This window comes from Chrysochloris asiatica, unplaced genomic scaffold (genome assembly GCF_000296735.1).
Source record: "Chrysochloris asiatica unplaced genomic scaffold, ChrAsi1.0 scaffold00090, whole genome shotgun sequence".
Classification (NCBI taxonomy): Eukaryota; Metazoa; Chordata; class Mammalia; order Afrosoricida; family Chrysochloridae; genus Chrysochloris; species Chrysochloris asiatica.
The window spans coordinates 9,610,352-9,635,863 of record NW_006408608.1 but is presented as its reverse complement, the minus strand read 5'-3'; the positions used below and the strand labels follow the sequence as shown (position 1 = coordinate 9,635,863).

At 48.5% G+C, this 25,512-nt stretch overlaps 1 protein-coding gene and 1 pseudogene across 3 annotated transcripts in view; one reads left to right on the top strand and one right to left on the bottom strand.

Annotated features, from left to right (window-relative positions):
• MFN2 (mitofusin 2) overlaps positions 1-25,140 on the top strand; it is a 29,116-nt gene extending 3,976 nt beyond the window's left edge. For all 3 annotated transcript variants that reach the window (XM_006866377.1, XM_006866376.1, XM_006866378.1), the window contains 17 exons: positions 4,735-4,913; positions 7,577-7,712; positions 9,080-9,242; positions 13,365-13,489; positions 14,324-14,432; positions 14,550-14,657; positions 16,041-16,194; positions 16,430-16,497; positions 17,128-17,249; positions 18,785-18,911; positions 19,205-19,309; positions 19,573-19,675; positions 20,032-20,252; positions 21,135-21,290; positions 22,649-22,845; positions 23,614-23,748; positions 24,997-25,140. In XM_006866377.1, the coding sequence (XP_006866439.1) occupies positions 4,739-4,913; positions 7,577-7,712; positions 9,080-9,242; positions 13,365-13,489; positions 14,324-14,432; positions 14,550-14,657; positions 16,041-16,194; positions 16,430-16,497; positions 17,128-17,249; positions 18,785-18,911; positions 19,205-19,309; positions 19,573-19,675; positions 20,032-20,252; positions 21,135-21,290; positions 22,649-22,845; positions 23,614-23,748; positions 24,997-25,066 (2,274 nt within the window). In that variant the 5' untranslated portion in view covers positions 4,735-4,738 and the 3' untranslated portion in view covers positions 25,067-25,140. The remainder of the gene's footprint in view (positions 1-4,734; positions 4,914-7,576; positions 7,713-9,079; positions 9,243-13,364; positions 13,490-14,323; positions 14,433-14,549; positions 14,658-16,040; positions 16,195-16,429; positions 16,498-17,127; positions 17,250-18,784; positions 18,912-19,204; positions 19,310-19,572; positions 19,676-20,031; positions 20,253-21,134; positions 21,291-22,648; positions 22,846-23,613; positions 23,749-24,996) is intronic.
• Positions 3,243-4,687, bottom strand: LOC102823353 (annotated as a pseudogene).
• Positions 25,141-25,512: the final 372 nt, after the last annotated feature.

Here is a 25,512-nt window from a genome sequence, read left to right as displayed (position 1 = left end):
TGTTTTGAAGGATTAAATCCTGGATCCTGAAAGGTTTGTTCAACTCTGTTTACTCACTGGGTTCCAAATAGTAAGAAACAGATACTTAGCCAAAAGCTGCTTTCTAAGGAAAAAGTGAATTTGTGTATTCCAGGGATGGAAGGATAAAATGGTACCCCCACCCTCTCCTCCTCACCCCCCAGCACCTGGCTCTCAAGAAGCTCAAGGATTAGCAGGAGAGACAGGTTGTGTGGTCTGGTATGGTCTCTGTCCTCCATGAAGGTGTCAGGAAACTCTTCCCAGAGGGGGTGATGCTTGAGTTGGATGTAAAATACTTCCAGGTGGGAGTGTGCCAAATGGATGAAAAAGGGAAGAAGCTTCCAGACTAAAAGCAGCGTGATGTGTAATGCAGACATGGAGTTTTAGCTAGGGAACGAACAGATCCAGAGAAATCACTGTTTGGAGGGTTCACCCAGGGCGTCGGGGCGTGTAGCTGCAGGCTGAGTAATGGCGAGGCCAGAGGCCAGCTGATGGTCCAGTGGAACTAACTCCCAACAAGCCTTGTAACCTTGACCCATTAAGCTCTTGCTTACTATTGTGCATGTCTTTGAATCTTACACTTCCTGACCACTAACATTTTTAGTTTTATTTTCTTTGGATTTATCACCAATGACCAGAACTTAAAGCACCTGCTTTTCAAAGCTCAGCTGATCTCCAAGAACTTGCTGTCTGCAGACACATCCCTTCTGGGCTGGGCCCGGCTGCTTCTGACCACTGAGCAGACCTGGTACTCACTGGCCGTGACGGCAGCAGCAAAGGTTGAGGAGCTGTGGGTGTGGTGGTGGCACTGCCTCTGCCCTGCCCTCCAGACTACTGGGTGTTCTAGGGAGAGTCTTGTGAGCTTACTGGTAGAGTTGATTATTATTACCGGTGTTTTGTTTTGTTTTTAATGTTTTATTGTGAATTACATGATAGTTTACATGGGAGAACTTTAGTTTTACATTCATTCCATTGTATATCATCTCACTGCCATGGTTCCAATGCCCTCCATGCATCCTCAGCCACCCAAAGGGTATATCCCAGAAACCCTCTCCCTACACTTCCCCATCCTCCCCCCAGTTTTCCGCCCATAGTCCCTTTCCCTCTCTGGGTCCAAAGTCCCCAGTCATTTCATCACTCCACGTCATCATCTCTGTCTCCATAGTACCGGTTTTTAACATTAATGCTACCTCTGAGCTTTTGTTATACTGCTAAGCATGTTGTTTACATGACCTTTCCTCTTCTAAGGTCTACCTTTCCTCTTCTGAGGGTATCATAACAAGAGTCTGAAGTGAAATACATTGCTCGAGTTTGCAACTAGTAGTCATGATTTGAACCCAGCTCTGTCTGATACCAAAATCTCTCATCTACAACACTATGCCCAGGCTCCTTTTCTTCGCCTTTGGGAGGCCTGCCTGCCTGCTGGTTTCTCTGACAGCGTTCCTCTTGGCCAGGGTGCGCCTGATTTCAGGGCACTCTCCTGTCAGCTGTGGAGGAGCCAGTGTGTCATTTCATTCTCAATTCCCCTTCTCAGAGCACTACTCTTTCTCTTACTTTACCTCTTGACACGTGGCCTTTGTGCTCAGAAAACACCTCTGGCAGCTTTGTGTTATTCTCAGGAGGAAGGTAGAAATGGAAGTAAGATCACTGCCTTCTCCATTTCCCCAGAAATCATTAACAGTGCAAAATCATTTCTGACTTTGGACAGAGCATGTGGGCTCTCATCTCCCTGTAGGTTTGTCTTTCTGCTTCCTCTTTGGGAAGGTCTGTTCCGAGAGCCACTTGTGGCATTCACTCCACACATTCTTTCCAGATGTTCTTTTTCTGAGGAACTTGTTCGACACCCTTTGGTATCCTGTAGAGAATTCTTGTATGTGCTAGGGAGAGTTGAATGCTGAGGTGGGTGGAGGATTGATGGCTCTGATTAGGTGGCTGGGGAGGGAGTGGCCAGACAAGAATGTTCCTGGGTGTTGGAAAGGGTAGAGCCAGGAACACACATAGCTGCAGAGAGACACACACACACACACACACACACACACACACGCTGCACACACTATCCCTCATCCTGGGAAGGGACTGTTTTTGAACTTCCCAGGATCTGAGGGCTCTCCTGGGAAGGTAGTTCTTTCCACAGTGGGACTCTGAGCAGGTACCTGGCAGGGGATGGATTCCCAGCCACTGCTTTCTCTGGTATGTCTACCTCTGTTGTCCAAAGACTTCTGGGACTTCAGAGTCAAGTCTCACAGCCCCTAATATTGTAAGATGAGGCTTTCTATTCCCGTAAAGATTTACACCCTCGGAAACCCTGTACAGGGTCGCTATGAGTTGGTTCCAACTCCACGGCACATAACAACAACAACAACAATGCTGTGGAATAAAAGAACAAGTTACAAAGATGTGTGTGACTCAGTGAGGGCAGGAGAGCTCCCTACACAAAAACAGACTGTATGATGATAAGTAAAATGTTAACAGTGCTTATCCAAGAAGGGTGGGCTTACGGGTTGGTTTTTCCTGTCGTTTTCATGAGATGGACTGACACAGGGCAGCAGCAATGAGCTCAAACTTAACAGCAGTTGGGAGGTTGGCACAGGGCCAGGTAGGGTTTTGTTTTGTTCTGTTATGTATAGGTTGGCTATGAGTTGGAACTGCCATCACCTAACAACACCTAACAACAACAAACAGTGGATGTATTTTATAATAAAAGAGACCAATAAATGGTTTTCAGTAAATTGTAGAAGTGGCTCTCCCTCGCTTGAAGATTACCCTTCTTTGTTCTACCATACCAAAGAAGAAAGAAAAAAACTCCTGTTAGGAATCAGGCCCTTTGGGCTCTTGGATGGTGGAGTGACTGAGGAAGTGTGACACTGAGGGCCATGTTGTTCACACTGGGTTTCCATGCGTTTTCTCAGCTGGGTGATGTATAGGAAATAGTTTATTTTCTGTCACAAAAGACTCAGAAGAGGCTGTCTTTGTGTTACCTCCAAAATCCTTCCTGAGGCTCTGAGGTGGTGAAGGCAGGACCTGTCACTGTTCAACAGTCACCGACCTGCCAGCACTAGGCCTAAATCCACGGTGTGGACTCCAGCGCTCTGGGCCCATGCGCTGTGAGGTGGGGCCGGGCCCAGGTGTCCTGAGGGATCCCTCCTTAGGTTCGCTCTTTTTTTTTTTTTTTTTTTTCGGTTCAATGAAAGTGAAACTTTATTGAAGGCCCAAGGCCACGGGGCTCAGAAGAACCCCACTAGCAGGAGGCAGGGGAGCCAGCAGAGAGGAGTCCTTATTTGACTCTTCTCAGGGTGCAGGTTGTTGGTGTGGCCACACTTCATGTGGCAGTTCACAGCATGGGGGTGGAGGCGAGCGGAGCACTTATGGCAGATCATCTTGTCACACTTGTACTTCTGGGCGAGCTGGCGCAGGGAAGGCTCGATGATGCCATCATGCAGACGCAGCACCAGGTGCAGGGTGGACTCTTTCTGGATGTTGTAGTGTGAGAGAGTGCAGCCATTCTCCAGCTGTTTACCTGCAAAAATCAGACGCTGCTGGTCAGGGGTATACCCGCCTTGTCTTTGATTTTGGCTTTGACATTCTCGATGGTGTCACTGGGCTCCACCTCAGAGTGATGGTCTTGCCCGTCAAGGTCTTCACAAAGATCTGCCTCTCTGTGTCTGCCGCTTGGCCACCTGGCTGAAGAGAAAGAGGGAAGCGGAACCCTTAGGCTTTCTATGTAAATTGTGGTAAATATATATAATAAACGTTTAGCGTTTGTTGCATGTATGCTTTGGTAGCATTAATGGTGTTCATCATGTTTCCCTTTCTCCTACTAATTATCTAGTGCTGCTGTAAAAGAAATACTACAGGTGGCTTCAACAAGCAAGCGTGTTTTCTCACATTTTAGGAGGTTAGAAGTCTGGATTCAGGGTGGCAGCTCTAGGGGAATGGCTTCCTCTCTGTGGACTCTGGAGGAAGGCCCCCTATCTCTTGGAGCTTCTTTCTCCTCCTAGGAGATCTTCATGTGACTGGGCATCTCTTCTTGCATCTCTGTTATGCTTGCTGGTGTGACACTGTGGTTAGTGCACTGGACTCCAAAGTTGGTTTGAACCGCAAGGTTGATGGTTCAAGCTCCTTAGAAACCCTATACAGGGTCCATATGGGCCGGAGCCGACTCAGCAGCACTTAACAACAGTATATCTCAAAAGAGATTGACTCAAGCTATACCCTACACTAAGGAGCGCTGGTCGCGTAGTGGTTACAAGTCGGGCTGCTAACCTCAAGGTCAGCAGTTCGAAACTACCAGAAGTTCTCCGAGAGGAAGATGAGGCTTTCTGCTCCTGTAAAGATTTACAGCCTCGGAAACCCTATACAGAGTCACTATGAGTCGGAACTGATTCCATGGCACATAACCACAACCACTGCCATACCCTACACTAATCCTACTTCATTAACGCCACGAAGACAACCCACTCCCAAATAGAATTACAACCACAAGCCTGGGGGTTAGGATCTACGCACTTATTTGGGGTGACAATTCAATCTATAACACCCTTCTTCTTGAGATGCCAGTTCTTACCTCACCATCCCCTGATCTAGACCCAGAGAGCCCCTTAGTCTTGGTGGAACTGCTACTAGTTCCATTTCCCCTTCACTGCACCCCTCCATACTCCTCAAAGGACATGCTGGGCTAGGTGGTCCTGGGTTTGCTCACTTTGTCTTCTCTTGCAGCGAAATGTCCCTGCTCTTCTCTCGATGCAACTCCATCGTCGCAGTCAAGAAGGACAAGAGACACATGGCTGAGGTGAATGCTTCCCCACTCAAGCACTTCGTCACTGCCAAGAAGAAGATCAATGGCATCTTTGAGCAGCTGGGGGCATACATCCAGGAGAGTGCCACCTTCCTGGAAGGTGAGGCAGGTGTCTGCTCAGCAGGATCTGGGTGTGGGAGAAACGGCCCTGTTCTTGGGGACCTCATGTCCAGATGGGCTGTAGCAATCAAGATAATGCTCTTGGAATCATGTGGAATTGGGCTTGGGGGATTAGACAAGGAAGGCAAGCGAACTGCCAGTTAAAGATATATTTAGGGATTCAGTGGTGGAGTCCTGATGTGTCGCTGCAGATTAATGCACTGGACTTTAAAGGTCTGAGGTTCAAAGTCACCAGCCACTCCTTGGAAACCCTATACAGGATTGCTATGAATCGGAACCGACTCAACGGCACTAAACAACAATGGCAATGTTCTATTTAATTATGAGAGATAGATGAATCTTTTCCCCAGTTTAAAAACCAGCAGATTGAAGTTTGAGAGTTACCTCATAGCTTGTAAGTGACAGACCTGGGCTTCAGTCAGGTGTCTTTGATATCGAAGCCCATGTGTTTTCCTTGGCCCGGTTTGGACTGCCATTAATACTGGACACTGGCTGTTAGTTACTCCTGATCAGAATGTTCTCTCCTTGATATTTTTAGATTGGCAGCAAGACTATGAATAGGAAACTTACATCACCTGTACCTCTCCTACTAGTTACTAATTGGAGCTCGGCAGGAGCTCTATCAGCAGCGGGGACAGGTTCCTGGGCCCACCTCTAGGAAGCTCTCATCTCTAGCTTGTTCAGGCTTCCTATCTATCTAGAAGGCTCCCAGTTCTGAGACTGTCAGAAGACCCAGTGGCTGAGTCCCATGTGTTCTTGTTTCCCTTGTGTGTGACAGAGGGGCTTAGGTGAGGCCAGGGATTTTCAGATCTGGCCTGGCAGAACTCTAGCTCTTCACTGGTGGTGCTCCAGGGTGGACCTCTTGTAGGAAGATACCCTTCTCTTCACTTTCGGCTTCTAACCAGAACAGCGTGGTGTCTGGTTGTTTTGTAGTTCAGGCTTTGACATGAGGCCTCCTTTAAAGAAAGGTCCCTGGTCCAGATTCTTGCCCCTCATTCTGCCCTTAGATGTTTGTTGAATTGAAGTTGGGAAACTGATAGTTGAAATGATTTCGATTCATTTAGTGATAGCTGTGGTGTGCCCTGCAGCACGCTGAGCCCTGGGTGTGCAGAGATGGGCAGAGCAGGTTGCTGCCCTCCCAGAGCTCAAAAGTGACTTTCTGTGATGACCTGAGTCATTTCTGCACATGATTTTTGGGTGAACACGTGCTTAATGACAGGGGTTAGGGCTGGTGACCAGAGTGGGTGCTTTGAATTCTCTATGTGGCAATAAGAGGCCTCCCCTCTCAGTGGAGTGGAAGGAGAGAATTGGATGATCTGGAGTGGAGGAAGATTACTGCCGGGGGGCTGTCCCAAAGGGCAGGTGACAAGAGGTTGCCAGTCTTTGACAGCCCATGGAGCTTATAGAGCTGCCTCATCTGAGGGGCATTTTGGAGGCCATGCTGTGGCTATCCTTCCCATGGTGCTGAGTGGGGAAGAGGTGACTGGAGGATGAGGAAGAATCTCCGTTCTTGGTATCAGCTGCACAAGAAGCTTGCCGGGCTGTCTCTGAAATGCCACTGTGTGCTCAGGGTTGGGACTGACCACCAGGTGGCAGGAGTTTGCCAAAAAGGCCAAACACCCATCTCCTTCCACTGGGTTCAAGTTCCAGATGGAGGAGTGGGACATGTCTAGCCTCAGTCACTCCTTCTGTGATGAGTTGTTATCCCATGCCTGTCTGGGCATTTGGGGGAAGCCAGTGTCCATTCATTTAGCAACCATTTGAGCAAGCCCAGTGTTGGGAGCAGACAGGCCCTGGTTGGCCTCAGTTGGTAGGTGACACAGACAGGTAAGATTGCAGTCACCCGGTGCTGAGAGCAGTGCTCAGATGAGGGAGGGGGAGGCAGGTGCTCTGAGAGCACAGCGAGGGGTCCTAACAGGCCTGGGCATCAGGGAAGGCTTCCTGGAGGTTGTGTGGTCTAAGGCAGACCTGAAGCTATGTGGGAAGGATGAGGCTACATGGGAATGAGGCAGACCGTCCATGGCAGGAGGTTTAGGGGAAGGGACCTAGGCAGCCTGTGCCCAGCTCAGAGGGGTGAGGAAACTGTCAAGTTTGGGGGAGGGGGAGGGGGAGGGTGGTGTGGGAGTCCGGAAGGTGGCAAGAGAAGAGACTGGATCACTAAGCAGGATTAGATGGATAGGACCTTGTCAAATTGCACCGAGTGGTTCAGAGTCTGGTCTAAACGTTGCCATTTGCTATCTTTGTGACATGCTAATAACAAGGAATAAATGAGACCATGTTTGTAAATTGATTAGATCAGTGTCTGATGTGTACCACGAACATTTTGGTAAGTATTTAAATAAAAAATAAGTAACGATGGCAGGTAACATTTTGAGTATTCACCATGTCCCCACCACTGTTCTGAGCACTTTGTGTGCTTTAATTCATTGAATCCACACAAGAATCACAGATGCTGTCATTTTCTTAGTGTGATGGATGAGCAAACTAAGACCTGGACAGGTCATTTGTCTGAGGTTATAAAGTCAGGAAATAGAGAGAGCCACAGGGGAATATCTGGCCACAGCAAGGTGCTGTGTCTCTTCGCAATTGTGATTGTGGACCCTTTTGTTGATATGGTGACCCACTTTCAACCCACACTTGCAGACACCTACAGGAATGCAGAGCTGGACCCTGTCACAACCGAAGAGCAGGTTTTGGATGTCAAAGGTTACCTGTCCAAAGTGAGAGGCATCAGCGAGGTGCTGGCTCGACGGCACATGAAAGTCGCTTTTTTTGGCCGGTGAGTGCTTGAAGCCCTCATACTCCTTTCTTTCTGGCTAGGAGGGAGAGAGACACTTTGTATAGTTTCATAGTTGATGCTGACCCACGGCAGGAGCAGCTACTTTCCTTCCTGTGACACTTTGAGGTCGAATCACTAGCTTACCAGCTGACTTCAAGTTGACTTGGATTCCTAGAGACCCCATGTGTGTCAGAGTAGACCCATACTCTGTAGGGTTTTCAATAGTCATCTTTTCAGAAGTAGATTTCCAGGCCTTTCTTCCAAGCACACTAACCATTTGTAACACCCAGAGATTCTTTGAGGGACACCTTTAGTAAACAGTAAAATCCAGTTCAGGAACCAACAGTCCCCCAGACAGGTTGGGTGATGAGGAATAGTCACCGTGCCTCGAGTCCTGCCCCTGATCACTGCCCCTAGGCTCTCCTGGGCTGTCATTCTTCCCCCTGACCTTGGGAGTCCACGTCTTACATAGGTGAGTTAGGGGACCTCGTGATGGCAGGTGAGGCCTTTCCTACCCATGAAGCAAGTAACATGGTCGCAATGCTGCAAGCTCAGAGCAAGGGAGACTCTGCTTGGCCCAGGTTGAAAATTCTGACACTCAGAGCAGATGAGTGTGGAGAAGAGCTGTTTTCAAGACCAGAATGTAGGAAAGGGGTGAGAGACCAGGATGCCAAAGTAGCCTTCCCTCCAGCCAGGCAGTTCAGAGCTAGGCTAGACTTTGGGAATATGGGAAGAAGAGCAGGGAAAATACGGACAGTGGGTCACTTCACACTGCTAGTCTAAGAAGGCCGCCCTGGGGGTGAGTCAGCAGTTTCCAGTAGAGAAGCAGTGGGTTAGCCTGAGGAGACACAGCAATAGTCTCGAGACGACTTGGCTCGGCTGGATTCCTCAAGCCCCTTGCAGTGTTGGTTTGAAGTGATGTTCCAGGAACCCGGCACAAGCATGGAGACAGAGGCATTTCTTCCTTGATATTATCTAGCCTATTACAGACAAGTTTCTTGACCCTGTGTTATAGAATATTGGTTAAGCATGTAACGCTTTAGTCAGACTATTGTAGTTGCTATTGGCGGTTAGAGTAGAAGGGCTTCATGGGGTTTTCAAGGTTGTGACCTTTCTGTGGCGGACTGCTAGGCCTTTCTTCTGAGATGCCTCTGGGTACGTTTCTAGTTTAGCACTAAACTGTTTGCACCACCCAAAGCCTCCTTCTTCCTTGATTTTAATGACTAGTAAGCACCTGCTGTGTGCAGGCCCTTTTCCATACTGGTGAGAGTGCATAGCACGTGACCCTGGGCTTCCAGGTAAGAACAGCACTGTGAGAACCAAATGCACGGCTCCCTCAGCATCACTGACAGCAGTGTCTCCTCCAGGACGAGCAACGGGAAAAGCACTGTGATCAATGCCATGCTCTGGGACAAAGTTCTGCCCTCTGGAATCGGCCACACCACCAATTGCTTCTTGCGGGTGGAGGGCACAGACGGCCATGAAGCCTTCCTCCTCACTGATGGCTCAGAGGAGAAGAAGAGCGTCAAGGTGAGGGTGCTGTGGGAGACTGTGGCGGATGGAGAATGTCAGGTCCTTCATTCTACCCTTAAGACCAGCACCGACTGAGGAGAGGGCAGTGCCTCCCTACATGTGGAATATGGGAGACCCTGTTTCAGATGTTCCTCTTTAGAGATGTGAGGGCTTTAGGGAGGGTCAGTAATGTTGCGGGAAAGGCCGAACATCAGGCCCCCTCACTCCCTGCTTATTATAGCAGCTGGTTAACTTTGCCCTTTGCTAACTAAGGAAGCGAGTGGGCTTGCTCTTCCTGGGGGTGCTGCTGCCGGAACAATTCCTGCAGTTACTCTTGTGACTCTGGCCCCTCAGCTAAGGACTCAGGGAGTTGTAGTTCTCTAGGAGGCAGCTGAGCCCTTGTTTGGGGCCAGATGCTCATTTTGGTTTAGAAAGATTTAATCAGTTTGAGGAAGACATCCAGGAAAGAAGCTTAAAGGAGGAGAGTAGCTGCACAAAGCATACGCTTTAAGGGTAGGGCTGCCCAGCTGATCATATTATTGCTGTCAAGACGTTGCACACCTGTAAAATTGGTTTGGAAAAAGTTATGTGGCAGATATATTTGCAAAAATGGCCAAAAAAAAAAAAAAAAAGGGTAACTGTTGAGGCTGCTTATGTTGAGGCAAAACCCTCATGGGGTTTGTTTTTCGGTTTGAAGTTAAGGGTCATGGATGGGACAGCTCAGTGAATTGGCCTGATAACTTGTTTAGTTCTCTGAAATAAGGAGCTCTGGTAGTGTAGTGGTTACAGATCGGGCTGCGAACCACAAGGTCAACAGTTCGAAACTACCAGCTGCTCCTTGGGAGAAAGATGAGGCTTTCTGCTCCCATAAAGATTTACAGCCTTGGAAACCCTGCTCAGGGTTGCTATGGGTCGAAACTGACTCCACAACACTTAACAACAACAACAGTTCACTGAATAGTGCCTGGGGTCTGAAAAGCTTGAAGTGGCCAACTAGGGAATAGCAATTAGTATTTGCATGAAACAGCAGAGGAAGAAGAATGACAGTTGGGAATACGAGGAGGATATAGAACTTGTGGTTTATTGGCTGCATGTCCACCTGCTTCCTTTACCATGAGACCAGAACTGGATGATGCTGGCTGTCATTGCTGAACACTGTGATTAAAGATTCTATAGATGAATCCTGAACAAAAGGTTCTCAGTCCAAAGAGCATCCTCTAGTATTTTTTGTAAAGATTGTTTTGTTTTTAAAAATTCCTTTGATTTCTACTCATCTGGAAATGTCCTGATTTCACCGTCATATTTGAGGGACAACTTTGCTGAATATGTGATTCTTGGTTGGCAGTTTTTTTCATTCAGAGTTTTGTGTGTGCCATCCGATTGCCTTCTTGCCTGCATAGTTTCTGCTGAGAAATCAGAGCTTAGTTTTACTGGTTCTCCCTTGTAGGTAACTTTGTTTTTCCTGAGCTGTTCTCAGGATTCTTTCCTTCTCTGTGGTTTTGGAAATTTTGATTATGATATGTCTTGGTAACTTTCTTTTGAGGTCTATCCTGTTTGGGGTTCATTCAGCTTTTTGTATGCTTCTTATCTTTCATGTTGTTAGGGAAGCTTTCTTCCAACAATTCTTATACAATTTTGTCTGTAATATTTAATGTCTCTTTCTGTTCTGGAATTCCAATCACCCGTAAGCTGTTCCTCTTCACGGTATCCCACATAACTCTTAGACTGTCTTCAGATTTTTTTCATTCTTTTTTTCTGGTGGTTTTTCTAGCATACTGGTATTGAGAGATGAATCCTCAAGCTCACTAATTTGGGCTTCTATTGCTTTGAATCTAGACCTTTGCCCTTTCAATGTATTATCCATTTCTGAAATCTTAGTTTTAAGTCTCAGGATTTCTATTTGCAGGTTTTGTATTATTTCAAATTTTGCATTTATTTTTTCTGTTTGTTCTTATAGTGTTTTCCTGAATTCTTTTAAAGTTTTTTCTGTGTTCTCCTTGGTTTCCTCGATCTTTCTGTCAGTCCTCTGAAGGTACCTAAATATCATTCCTTTGAATTGGTTTTCAGTTAGTTCCATTACCTTATCTTCCTCAGAAATGTTTTTTGGATCTGCGTCTTGGTCATTTGTTTGTGCCCTTCTCTTTTGTTTATTCATGTGAGCTAAAATTGTTACTCCCGGGGCATTGTGGGGTTGTAGTATTTGTATTTAATTGGTGATTGTATGTTGGTGTGTTCTCAGACTGTCACCAACTGTCTCCTGTGACTATAGTTAGTGAATGGAAGTGTGTAAACTGTTCTTGTTAGCAGTTTGTGTACCTCAGTTTAGCATGGATTTGGCTGCAGTTGGCTACTGTTGTTGATCAGGTGGTATAGGAGCTCTTGCCCAGTAGGTGGAGCTGCAGAGAGTATGGTTGTGACTAGGCTGTATGGACATGGTTGCCATCTTCTGTTGGGTGGGAAAGAGGACACCACACACACACACACACACACACACACACACGGAATCAATACTAAAAAGAAAAAATAATAAAGAAAAACAATTTAAAAAGGCAGGACCAATAGAAGCAAATACTGTTGAATGATAATGTATAGAGGAGATTGTAATAATTGCAATGAAACTATGAGTATAAAACCCATGTTCTGCCATGTAAACTATCACTCAATTCACAATAAAAACTTAAAAAAAAAAAGGCAGGACCAGAAAAAAAAAGAGTATAATAACTACAGAGAGAAAAGAGGGACTGGAAAATGTAGCTAGAGAAGAGAAACTAAAAGGAGGAAATAAAAATAGCACTTAGAAAACCCAGAAAGAGGGAAGGTGAAAAGAGAAGAGTGATGGTGGTCATGTGCCGTGGAGTCGGTTCTGACTCAAAGCGACCCTGTTTCTGAGGCTGGAAATCTTTACGGAAGCAGAAAGCCTCATCTTTCTCCTGCAGAACAGCTGGTAGTTTCGAACTTCTGACTTTGCAGTTCCCAGCCAAATTCGTAATCACTACGCTACAGTAAAGATCAAAAGGGAAAAAGAAAAAAGAGGGGAAATGAGAGAGAGAAGAAAAGAAGGAAAAACAAAAGCAGAGATAGAAGAAAATTTAAGGGAATGGAAAGAGAAGAATGAGGAAAAAGAGTAAGTAAAAAACAGCAAGAGGAAAACAATGAAAAACAAAAAACAATAGTGTAGCTGTTGGACCCAAAGAGGAAAAAACTCTGGTGGGCTCCTGTTAACTAACAATCTCAAGAGGTGAGTGTGGGAGAGATAAGACAGTGGCGTTTCTGGCCCTAGATAGAGTACCTTGGTGTTATCTGTGTTCAGGACGTTCAATCTGGAAGTAATTTGTGGAGGCCCTTGATGGAGCTAGTTTCAGTGTCTGTTAGGATCACAGGGAAGCTGAGGGTAGGGTGCCTGGTTAAATGCTGGTCTGGTGGCTCTGTGGGTTCTGTAGGTCCCAAGCCCGTCTGAATGCAGACACTAAAATGGTACATCAAAGCTGTGCGGCTGTTCACTAATCAGTCTTCCTCTCTTACCATCTCTGCTCAGCCTCTCCTCCTAGCAAGCACTCAATCCACTTCTCTAACCTTTCTTCTGAAATTCAGGGCTCCAGGATTTTCATATGTCTGTTTCAGTTGGTCTTTCAGTCTTTGTTATATTGCGTCTGTGGAGTGCATCTGCTGGTCTGCCATCTTACCAGACGTCTCCTCAAGCCTTGTGCTCTTTCAAGAACTTAACCTTTCTGGTCCAATTGAAAACAGCAATTCAAAGAATAAGATAGGAAGCTTAGGGAGCAGTGAACTTATGTTCTTGGGGCAGAGGGGAACAATTTAGAAAAGGAGGGTGGGAATGGGTACACAAGCTGAAGGTTCTAATCAATGTCACTGAATTGTATAATGTAGGAACTGTTGAACTGGTGTATTTACTGCTGTGTCTAGTCTCAGTAACAACAGCAGAAAATAAAACAAAAAAGCAAAGGAGTGGAGACTAGTTGGTTCTTAAAAGTCCTAGCTGTGACCATTGTATGTGTGGAATGAAAGGACAGGACTAATGGTGGGACAGCAGTCTCGGGCCACTGCACTGTGGCTGGGCAGTGCAGCAAGTCCAGCCAAGTGTCTCTTCCTCTGATTGTTCGCTCCCTCCTCTCCCATCAGACCGTGAACCAGCTGGCCCATGCCCTCCACCAGGATGAGCAGCTGCATGCCGGCAGCCTGGTGAGCGTGATGTGGCCCAACTCCAAGTGCTCCCTTCTGAAGGATGACCTGGTGCTGATGGACAGGTGAGAGGGCAGGTGCCTTCCTCAGCAGACCAGCTTGTCATTTCTAGCTCATCCAGAATGTGGTCTTCTAGGCCCCACCCTTGCTCTGTTCAGTGTTGCTGCTTTTCACATGGTCTCAGCCAAATCCTCCTGCCTGGGCTCTCCAGGGTCTGGTTACTCTGCCCATCAGTGTCGGTGCCCTGTGGACGTCCCAGACACAGGACACTTTGTAAAAAGGGATAGGAGGGAAGTTCTTAACCTCAGCCCAATGGTAGTTATCTGTATTGGGAGCTGAGGGTGGCGGGAATGGAGTCAGTGGGGCGTTTTGTGTCTCTTGAAGGAGTCCTTTAACCTTGCTTTGTGGACACATAGTAGCTATACCATGGTGTTTACCAAGCTTAACATAAGTACAAACTCCATCTTAAATGTATATCCTCAGAGTAAAGTTATACAGAAAAACTTGTGAAAGCTCGGACCTGTGTAAGGCAGAAGCCTGTCAGGGTAGTTTCTAATACCAGTGGATAAGTGGGGAGTGCACTCTGTCAAGGGCGGACTTGTGGGACCAGTAAAAATAAGATGGTCCAGTTGGGTTCTAGAGCTTGCAGCTTTCAGGGTCTATCTTTGTGTTTCTGTAAAAGTGAAGACACATCTAGTAAAAACACGTTTTCTGACCATCAGAAATAATGTAAAGTGGGAAATAGAACTGTCCAGTAAGGGTCAGGCCAGAGTTCTCCCCCCAGCTTTCTGTCCTTCGTCTGACCATCTTGCAAATCCCAGGTCGTTCAAAGCAGGAAGAATAGGGCCAGGCCCCATGGCTGTGTGTCTGATGATGTTAGTTTTCTCTGTCTTCTGTAGCCCTGGTATTGATGTCACCACAGAGCTAGACAGCTGGATTGACAAGTTTTGTCTGGACGCTGATGTGTTTGTGCTGGTGGCCAACTCGGAGTCCACCCTGATGCAGACGGTAAGCCCTCATTGGCCTCTCTCTGCACTACCCGGGACTCAGCTGCCCAGCAGGCTGGACTGTGAGGCCTTGGCAGGCACAACCCCTCCTCCTCTAAGGCCTTACTCCTTTGTTTAGGAGAAGCAGTTCTTCCATAAGGTGAGCGAGCGCCTTTCCCGCCCAAACATCTTCATTCTGAACAACCGCTGGGATGCGTCCGCCTCAGAGCCCGAGTACATGGAAGAGGTTGGTGCCTCTTTATTTGCTGGTTTGGGGAATGGACACAGTCTACTTGGGGCCAGAGAGCGAATGCTTAGATGTTATTTGTCCAGCGACTTCCCGGAGTTAATTTCATCATTGAAGACATCCCAGTTGTTTCCTGGAGTCACTGGTATTGTCTTTCTGTAAAAAGACTCCCTCCCAGTCACTTTCCCAGATCAGTCCTTCTCTGCAAGGCTTTCCATGTACCTGACGTCTTCACCACCGCATGAGTCTTTTCATCCTTATGTGGACTCATTGTGTTCGTAAAGAGGTAATCACTGCAGGACAGGCTCAACTTCAGGCTGGCATCCAGGAAAGAGGCTTAAAAGAGAGTTGAAGAAGGAAGCTTCTGTCTATGTGGAATGAAAGAAAAGGGCTAACTAACCAATAGCAGTAGATCGTGGAGCAGGCAGTCAGTCTGCAGGCCTGAGTCCAAGTTTGGCTGATGTATGGTAGTGTGACTATGATCAGTTTCTTGACCGTTTGGCAGGTCTGTTTTCTCACCTGTGAGATGGGTGTCACACAGAGTTGCTGAGAAGATACCATGTGCTAGCACGTGGTGGGTGTCCACAAGAGGCCCTTGTTATTTTCAAGTCCCTAAGGCCTCAGGGCTAGATGGAGTTTTCTGATGGTGCTCACTCATTTTATAAGGAAGGCTTGGTTTACAACATACAAAGCCTAGGTGTCCCAGCTCCCTGGGCCCTTTTCTTCTAGGGAACTGAAGTGAGATGCCACAGACTGTGACAAGAGGTACTGTGGGGAGTGCGTAAAGTGTATATGTGGATAAAATAGGGTCCTTATTTTATCTGGACAGAAGGTAACTTAGTACCTATAGAAAAATGAAAGATTTACGAATTGAAATAGCTGTACTAATAGAATTTAAAAAACAACAAAATACTATATTCTAAATAACAACAACAAAAACAGGGTTCTGGAGTAGCGCTGGAGGATTAGCACAGGATTACAAGGTCTGTTGGAATTGCGGGGGGTGGGGGGCAGTTCAGACTCACTAACCCCTCCTTGGAAACCCTATACAGGGTTGCTGTGAGTTAGAGCTGACTGGATGGCACTTAACAACAACAACACATTCATGCATAAAATAACCTTTGGAAGGATTTGGAGTTGGTTCCGACTCATAGTGACCTTATATAGGTTTCGTAGGAGCGGCTAAATCTCATAAAGGTAGGCAAGAAATGTTTCATGGTGTATGTGTTTATACCTTTTATACATTGACCCATTTGACTCTTACTCTAAAACAAAGAGACAGCTGGGTGCTGTGGGCTCTATCCTGAGCCCCCTCCCCTCCTGGTCACATGTACATACACATACCCACCCTCCGTCATGCACCTCCATCTGCTTGGGTTCTAGGTGCGGCGGCAGCACATGGAGCGTTGTACTGGCTTCTTGGTGGATGAACTGGGCGTGGTAGACCGAGCCCAGGCCGGGGACCGCATCTTTTTTGTGTCTGCCAAGGAGGTGCTCAATGCCAGGATCCAGAAAGCCCAGGGCATGCCTGAAGGAGGTAACCATGGGAACCAAAGTGTTTTCTTTTCCCTGAAGTTTGGAGCCATTTGGTCTCATGCTGTCAGTCAGAAGAAAATATTCTGAGGAGGAGATGTGGAAGAGTCTCGGTGAGAGACTCCTTGCCTCCCAGTCCACATCTGCAGTCTGCAAAGGGCAGGGCGGAGTTGGCTTTGTGTGATTGCCTGATTTGTCTCACTTCGAACTTCCAGACTAATGCTGTGCATTTCTCCTAGGAGGTGCTCTGGCAGAAGGCTTTCAAGTGAGGATGTTTGAGTTTCAGAATTTTGAGAGACGATTTGAGGTGAGCCATGATTCTTATGTTTGGCCATCTGTGCCTCCCATAGCTTTTTTTTTTTTTAATGTTTTATTGTGAATTATGTGATAGTTTACATGGGAAAGCATTAGATTTACATTCATCCTATCGTATATCATTTCACTGTCATAGTTACAACCCCCTCCATGTATCATCAATCTGCCGAAGGGTACACCCCATAAGCCTGCCCCCCAGTTGTCAGCACACAGCCCCTCTCCCTCTCTGGGTCTTGAGTCCCCAGCTTCTCCATCTCTCCATGTCATCTTCTCTGTCTCCATCTCTGGCGTCACTGCTTCTCTGGATAGTGTCCCACACTCTGCTCTTCTCCCTTGATGGTCCCAGGGACCTCTACTCCTGGACTGCAAAGTCAATCACTCCTCTTCTTTTGCTACAAAATGTCTGCCTTTACATTTCCAGCCCTCAGTCAGTCCTGATAGCGATTATTCACTATTGTATCACAGGAGACCTATCCTTTTCTCCTTCCATCAGCCCCGCCCACACAGAGTGGACACTCCTCAGTCCTCCCACAGCTCTTGCTGCTGTGTCCCTGGCAGTGAAAGAGCCAGCTATTGGCTGTCACCAGGCTCCTGCCTCCCTGACCACCTCTTCTGTTTCCAGGAGTGCATCTCCCAGTCTGCTGTAAAGACCAAATTTGAGCAGCACACAGTCCGGGCCAAACAGATCGCGGAGGCCGTGCGCCTCATCATGGACTCTCTGCACATTGCGGCGCAGGAACAGCGGTAAGGTCCCAGCACTGGACAGGCAGAGAGAGGGATGCTGAGAAGTGATTGCACTCAACCCTGCTAGGGCAGCCTCCACAGGCCTGGCTCAGAGCTGCCTAATGGCAGAGTAGTCTCAGGTACCATAGTAGGTCTACCTAGAGCAGCCTGGTGAGAAGGGGTCTGTGGAACATGAGCCACTACAATGCCACCCTGCCAACAAGGCTAGCTAAAGTTAAAGTACCAGTTAAAACTAGTTGCCATCGAGTCAGTTCCAACACATGGCGACCCCATGTGTGTCAGTGGAACTGTGGTCCATAGTGTTTTCATTGGCTGATTTTCTGAAGTGGGTTGCCATGCCTTTCCTGGTCCCTCTGGGTAGACTTGAACTACCAGTCTTTCAGTTAACCATGCTTATTAACCACTTGCACCACCCAAGGACTCCAGGTTAAAATAAAACACAGGAAAAAAATTGTTCATCCCATGGATTCTTCTACCACATGCCTATTTCACTGCCGCACTTAGAGCCAGCTACTGGCATGAATAGATAACAAATCTATCTAAATTATGGTTCTAAGAGAGAAACGAGGAACTCTCATGTTGTGGCAACTTGCTGTTGAGTTGACTCCAACTCATGAAGACCTTGTACATAGCAGTGAAATGTACTATCCTGTCTGCATGATGGTGGTGTGTTTTAGTCCATTGTTGTTGCATTGTGTCCATTTAGTCGAAGGCTTCGCTCATCTTCATTGACCTTCTACTTTACCAACCATAATGACCTTTTTTAGCAGTTAGCTTTTTCTGGTAAAGTGTCCAAAGTAAGCTAACTGAAGTTTCACCATCCTGGCTTTTAAAGAGCATTATGGTTGTATTTCTTCTTAGCCTGATTTGCTCCTTTGCTTACCAATGCAGTCCTTCCTAATGCATCTATTTGTCTTCCCTTTTCATTGTTTAGCTTTCACATGTACATGAGGCTTTTGAACCTTAAAAAAGTGATGTCTTCATTAGAGGGAGCATCATCAGATATAGGCAGTGCGTGGGTGGCACGTGCTCAACTATTAGCTGAAAGGCTGACAGTTTGAACTCATTATTCTTGATACACATTTGAATTCATGGATTTTAACTACGGTTGTTGTATGCTGTCGAATAGTTTTTGACCACTCGTCTGTCAGCTTGTCATACTGAGGGGGCTTACATGTTGCTATGGTACTGGAGGCTATGCCACCAGAACCTCAGACTTCATCATGTTGGCCAGCTTCTGGGGTGAAAGTGGTACCTCTTTTTAAACTTTCTTTTTCCTGATTACTGGTAAGGGTGAGCGTTTCATGCTCTACTGCTTGTTCTAACCCCCTCGAAGGTTCTCTCCCGCTTCTGTCACCCGTACGTCTTCTTTCCAGGGGAGACTTAAGAATGAGCAGTAGGCTCACACCTGTGGGTGCGTGTGTGGACTAGGCTGCAGCCAGGGTGTCTGAAGGGCACGTACATGTCTGTGGCATCCCTATTGCTCCTTTCTGTCTGGTGGGGATGAAGGTCTCTAACCAGCACTCTGCTCTCAGGGTTTACTGCCTGGAAATGCGGGAAGAGCGACAAGACCGGCTCAGGTTTATTGACAAACAACTGGAGCTCTTAGCTCAAGACTACAAACTGCGGATCAAACAGATTACAGAGGAAGTGGAGAGGCAGGTGAGTGACAGGAGGACATGCCTTTGGGGAGATTAGGACTCTGAGTGGGTCTGAGGGGCTGGAAACGTGAAAGCAGATGTCCTCCTCTTCCAGAAGGCAGCTGTGGCCTAGACTCCAGCCTCTCCTTGGGATCCCTGTGGGACTTGGGCCTCCTCTTCCATACCTACTTAGGCATTTGGTCAGCCCATTTCTCTCTGAGCTTCTGCTCACAGGGCAACTGAGGAAAGGCCTCGTTTGTGAGGAGGGGAGCCCCCTTCCTCTGTGATACTTAATGGCGGCTTCCTCCGCTGCAGGTGTCCACAGCAATGGCAGAGGAAATCAGGCGCCTTTCTGTGCTGGTGGATGATTACCAGATGGATTTCCACCCCTCCCCAGTGGTTCTCAAGGTCTATAAGAATGTGAGTCACTCTGGTGTTTGCAGTGGGGGTCTGCCATCATCCTTTTCAGCTCTTTGGTGAGCTCACCAAAGACGCAGCTCACCACTGGATCTGGGTCTGGATCTGGGTCAGGGTCAGGGGTCTTCATCAGTGTAAGTGGGAGCCATGGCAGGGAGACCCAGGCTTCACTCACCCTTCCAGGTCACCCTCAGGAACTTGTCCCCCTTTGGTTGGTGGGAGTGAGGGTGGCGTTTCTTCTCTTCACCTTCCCCCTCTGCTGGCAGGAGCTGCACCGCCATATAGAGGAGGGACTGGGCCGGAACATGTCGGACCGCTGCTCCACTGCCATCACCAACTCCCTGCAAACCATGCAGCAGGAAATGATCGGTCAGTGCCATGGGGGAGTGGGGCCCAGGGGCCCTCGGGCTGCCCAGAGAGCACATCTGGAGGACAGAATAATGATCTGTCAACCTTTTATGATGATTCAGCTGGATACCTGGGGAACCCCTCGTAGGTTACTACATGATAGTCTGAGAGTTTGGCCTGTTCCTTAAACCCTCCTTTTGAAGTCCCGGGGACCTGGCTTAGCCTCAGAGAGCAAGGCCTGCTGCCGTTCGGCTTGGCTGTGCTATCTGTGCACAGCTGATTAGCATCCAGCCAGCTGGGCCCTGGTGTCTGAGGTGTGACACTGGTGTGGCAGTAGACCAACCTGATGTGCCTGCTCCCATCTGTGTTCCCTGCAGATGGCTTGAAGCCCCTCCTCCCTGTGTCTCTGCGGAGCCAGATAGACATGCTGGTCCCTCGGCAGTGCTTCTCCCTCAGCTACGACCTGAACTGTGACAAGCTGTGTGCAGACTTTCAGGAGGATATTGAGTTCCATTTTTCTCTCGGGTGGACCATGCTCGTGAATAGGTTTCTGGGCCCCAAGAACAGCCGTCGGGCCTTGATGGGCTATAATGACCAGGCAAGTATAACCGCTCACCCATGGGGGCACTGAGAGAGTCATGGGTCTGTGCTGCCTCCAGACACAAAGGCCATTCTGAAACGAGCGTGTGCTGCCAATACTGTATGCCACAGGCAAGATGTTTGCCACAGATGGTTGTAGTATTCTATACAATTATATTTGTGAAATTACAAATGTTAGCTGTATTTTCCCTAAATCAGCTGAATTCCTAATATATTTTTAAATTATCCATTTGTAATTTGTTGTTTTTGTGTATCATCTGGTCAATTCCTATCCATAATGACCCCATAGGACAGAATAGAACTGTCTTATAGGGTTTCCTAGGCTGCAGTCTTTATGACAGAGTCCTGGTGTGGTTCTGTAGGATAAACACTGGACTGCTAACAGCAAAGCCCTCAGTTCAAACCCACCAGTCACTCCTTGGAAACCCTATACAGAGTCACTATGATTCGATACCAACTCAATGGCACTTAACAAAAGCAACAGTAGTCCTTACGGGAGCATGGCACCGTATCCTTTCTGGTGGCTTTGAACTACCAATCTTTCATTTAGAAGCTGAGCACTTAACCACGGTGCATCCAGGCTACCTTACCCCTTTATGTGTCACCAGTTTAGAATGTACCACCTCTGTCGCTGCTGAGTTCATTGTACATGCTGTGCACAGAGGACTCGGCTGTGTGCTCACCTTTGAGCAGGCCGCTCTGTTGCATGCTTTGCCCTTTGCTGTGTGCAGAGCTATTCATTGTCTGCCTTTTTACCTTTTGGAAAGTGAAGAGCTGCTCTCTGTGTCCCTGTCCCAATACCTCAAGCTTTAAGGGTCGTGAGGTTCTATTGAATGAGAGACTTGCCACATTCTCCTTATCCTTTCTGTCCTTTCTTCAGGTTCAGCGTCCCATCCCTCTGACACCAGCCAACCCCAGCATGCCCCCCTTGCCGCAGGGCTCACTCACGCAAGAAGAGCTCATGGTCTCCATGGTGACCGGTCTGGCCTCCCTGACGTCCAGGACCTCCATGGGCATTCTCGTTGTTGGAGGGGTGGTCAGTGACACGCCCTGCCCGGGGAGGATGGGGGTGTGGGGTGGGCAGGTGAGACTGAGGTGCCCACACTTGAGGGTGAGCCTGAGCAGAGTATTTCCACGTCCGGTGATGACTTCCTTCCCTGCAGTCATGTGGAGACCTGTGCAGGCTCTGCCCATGACTTAAATCAGGGATTTCAGCCTTTCTCAGTTATGTGACATTTATATACTGCTTCTGTCCACTTTGTTCTTACGTGATCCATGCTTGTGAATAGGTTCTTGGGTCCCAAGGCATGGTCCACCAAGAGAAAAAGCAAAGACAAACAATTCTAGGTTGAGTAATATGCAGGAGACACAAATTCTGGGATTAGACCTGTGGCCTCGTCTGACTGCAGGCCCATGGCCTTCCCCGGTAGGGCCTGCCCTTACATGAGTGGATAGGAAATGACCTAAGGAATTGGTACAGCTGCATTCCAGAGAACTGGGTGAGAAGGAGTTGGTTTGTGATGAGGTTAAGAACATGACTTACAAGGATAGACAATAGAAGAGTCCAGGGCAGGACTTGAACCTGCTTCTCTCCATCTGCTGCCATCTCCTGTCTTTCCTGAGATGACAGACTGTCTTCCTGGTAGTTGGGGTACCCCCGCTGCCCTGCCTGCAGCTCAGATGGTGCTGATGGAGTGGCAGGTTCTCTGGTATGGGACTCTGCATTATAGAATGGGAGTGTACAGGATGTGGCTTCAAGGGAAACAGCCAGGAATTGCATTTGCAATCTATGGGGCTGGACAGAGCCTAGGCCTCTCTGGTCCTTTTTTCACATACAGTGACCTGGTAGAGAGGTGCTGACTGAGCAGCTAACACTCGATGGTTAGGGAACCTTCTGTAGGACTTTGTTTTATCCCCACAGCCCTGTGAAATGGGCACTTGTGAGTGAGGAAGCAGATGCAGAGCTTAGAGCCCCGGCGGCAGCCCCCACTAGAACCTGGGCTTCTAGAGTGCTCTGTGACAGGAGTCGTGCTGCCTTGGGCAAAAGTGTTGCCGACCAGACCAGAAGAAACCTCCTCTGAGAAATGACTGAAATTCTTGTCCATGTCTTGAGAACCTGCTAGCATTTGTCTGTGTACCAGATCTGTGGTCTCATGCTGTCTCTCACACCTTGTACAAGCCACGTTATGTGTCTGACGTGGAATTTCTCTCATTTCCAAACTAGAGACGATCCTTGCCTTTATGGCCTCAGCAGGATCAAAGGAGATATCTGGAAAGAAGCATGAGGCTCCTTGTCCCGGCTGTTGGGAGCCTTGGTGGGAACCCAGAGGAAGGAAAGGGGCTGGGCTTCGGGCTCCCTCCTCTGGGCTGACTGCTTTACCCCATTTCCTGCAGGTGTGGAAGGCAGTGGGCTGGCGGCTCATCGCCCTCTCCTTTGGGCTCTACGGCCTCCTCTATGTCTACGAGCGCTTGACCTGGACCACCAAGGCTAAGGAGAGGGCCTTTAAACGCCAATTTGTGGAGTATGCCAGTGAGAAGCTGCAGCTCATCATCAGCTACACTGGCTCCAACTGCAGCCACCAAGTCCAGCAGTGAGTGGGTTCATCAGTCCTGAGGGGCCAGCTCCCATACCTGCGGTGCAGGACTTATCTGGGTGGGGTCAGCCCCAGCTCCCTTCCATCCTGGCCTGGTAGCTGCCACAGGAAACACAGCACTGGATTCCTTGGTAGCTCCTGCGGGCTTCTGAACCTCCTTGACCTGGGGCTTTCAGCTGTGCAGTGCCAGATTTGAGGCCAGGTTGGGGAGAGGGTTTCCTTAGGGACAGCTGTGTCCCCTAAGAGCAGCTGTCTGTTCCCCAAGGAAGGAAGAAATGGGAAGACAAGTGACGTTAGCAATTTTACCAGGTTGCCTTATGGGCTTGGGCTGTGGAGCTGGCTTTGAAAGCCTCTGTCGTTGTTTGTTCTCTATGGCAGACCTCGGGTCAGGTTGGGTCTATTGCTTTTTTTAGGGGGATGGGCCAGACATTGTAAATCTGTTTTTAAATGTATCCCTCCGACCCTGTGAGGTACATATTGGTTTTTTTATGCCCCCCTTCTGAGAATGAGGGATTTTGAGATTTGAAGAATCGTTGCTCTCCCAGTTAGCACAGTCAGCATCTGAGTTCGTTCTAGGGCCCCTTCCCACAGTGCAGTGATCTGTGTGTTGGGTGGTCATGATTGCTTACCTGTCTCAGCAGGGCTGATGCAGGGCAGAGCCACCAGTGGGGTACTCATCAGCCCAGCGGCTGCCCCTCTCTGGGTCTGACCTAGCGTGCACTCACAGAAGCATGGCTCATTTTATCCCACCTTTTCTCCCCACAGGGAACTGTCTGGGACTTTTGCTCATCTGTGCCAGCAAGTCGACATCACCCGGGAGAATCTGGAGCAGGAAATTGCCGCCATGAACAAGAAAATTGAAGTTCTTGATTCACTTCAGAGCAAAGCAAAGCTGCTCAGGTGAGGTTGACCTGGGTGGCCCGAGGCAGGGGCTCTCTCATGTAGCTTTTTCTCTGTATCTTGGTGGGTGATGAGGGGTAGCTTACTCATGTTAGATGTGTCTCGGAGTAACTGTCCAGCTAGGTTATGACCCCAGGGCATCTTGGAGTAACTAGCCTAGGACCCTGGGGTGTCTTGAGTAACTGTGCAGCTAGGGAAGGATCCAACGCAGCCCTGAGTCCACTGGCTCATTCAGAGTCGACTGGGGGCTCCATGTGTCCTGTGTTCCTCTTCAGACCCAGGCCAGGGTCTTCTCTCCACAGTGAAGCTGGTGACTGGCAGGCCAGGTTCTGGACCCACCTCTCCACGTTGTCTCCCTGTAAGCTTATAGCTGTCCTTCACAGTTTTTTGGCAGCGTGTCAGTCTACAGAGGCAGGAATCCTGGGCCCCATCCTGGCACTCCTGTGTGTCCCCTTTAACTTTGCAAAATGGGAGTGAGATCTCATGAGACAGCCACAAAGCTGAGCGTAAAAGTGCCCTGCAAAAGTCCACAGCCCACGATAACATCAGCATATGGGACCCTGTACTTCCTGCCCCCGCCCCTGACGTCAGAGGCCTGTGGGTATCAGAGCCAGAGGGGAGCTGCCTCAAAGGGTATTGGCTTCAACATCCTCACCACAGAGTGGACTTCCCCTGCCCTCAACTCGGGTGCTTCTCCCCACCACCCAGCATCCATCTCCTAGGGCCACACAGCTTGTCCCCTGGGAAATCCCGGGGGTAGGGGGTGTGGACGTGTTTCTGTTGACTCTTGTCCGCCATGGGGACAGTGGGGTCTAGGATGAGCCTGGTCAGCAGTCCACTGCTTTGAGGGCTTGGAAAATAAGAAAACAGTTCCCAGCAATGAAGGGACTTGTCCGTGGTCTCAGGTTGAACCAAACACTGGGCTCAAGAGTCAGAAAATCTTGGCTCAGCTCCATCACTTATTATCTGTGTGACCATAGGAAGTTCTGTAACCTCTTTGGGCCTCATTTCCTCATCTGTGAAATGGGGGCAGATCACTTGGGGAAAGATTAAATGACACATGCCAAATATCCTTAGAACCATGCTTGGCACGTTGTTTTATTGTTAAGTGCTATTGAGTCGGTTGTGACTCATAGGGGTCGGTTTGAACTGTCAACCTTGTGGTTCATACCAACTTGGCAGTCCAGAGCACCATGTTTACTATTTATTATCACCTCTGACAGCTACAATGTAACCATTTCTTTGCAGGAATAAAGCCGGGTGGTTGGACAGCGAACTCAACATGTTCACTCACCAGTACCTGCAACCCAGCAGATAGTGGGCTGGTGGAGTGGGAGACTGCATGGAGAAGTGCGGGGCTGCAGCCCCTCAGCGCTGTGGGGCCCCTCCAGGCACCACCCTGAGAGTGAAAGCACCCACTGTCTTGTACTGTTTTGAGCCCTTAAGCACTAGTTGTTTCCCCCGTCCTGCCTACTGTTGCAGGAAGGTCTTGGCCTCCCCCTTGCCTCCGCACCCCCTCCCGAAGACTCACAGGAATGGACAGCATGGTACCAGGGAGTGGATGCCTCGTGTCTGCTGCTCAGGCTCCCTGATGGTTGATCAGGCCTGCCTCTCTGTGCCCAGCGAGAGGCACTTAACAACAATGGGATCAGACAGACACCCATTTCCTTCCAGCCTGTGCACACCTGCCCTTCTTGTTCCCACCCACACTTTCAGGAAGAGAGCTGCCTTGGGCCAGTTGGGTTTTTCCCAGGCTGCATCTTT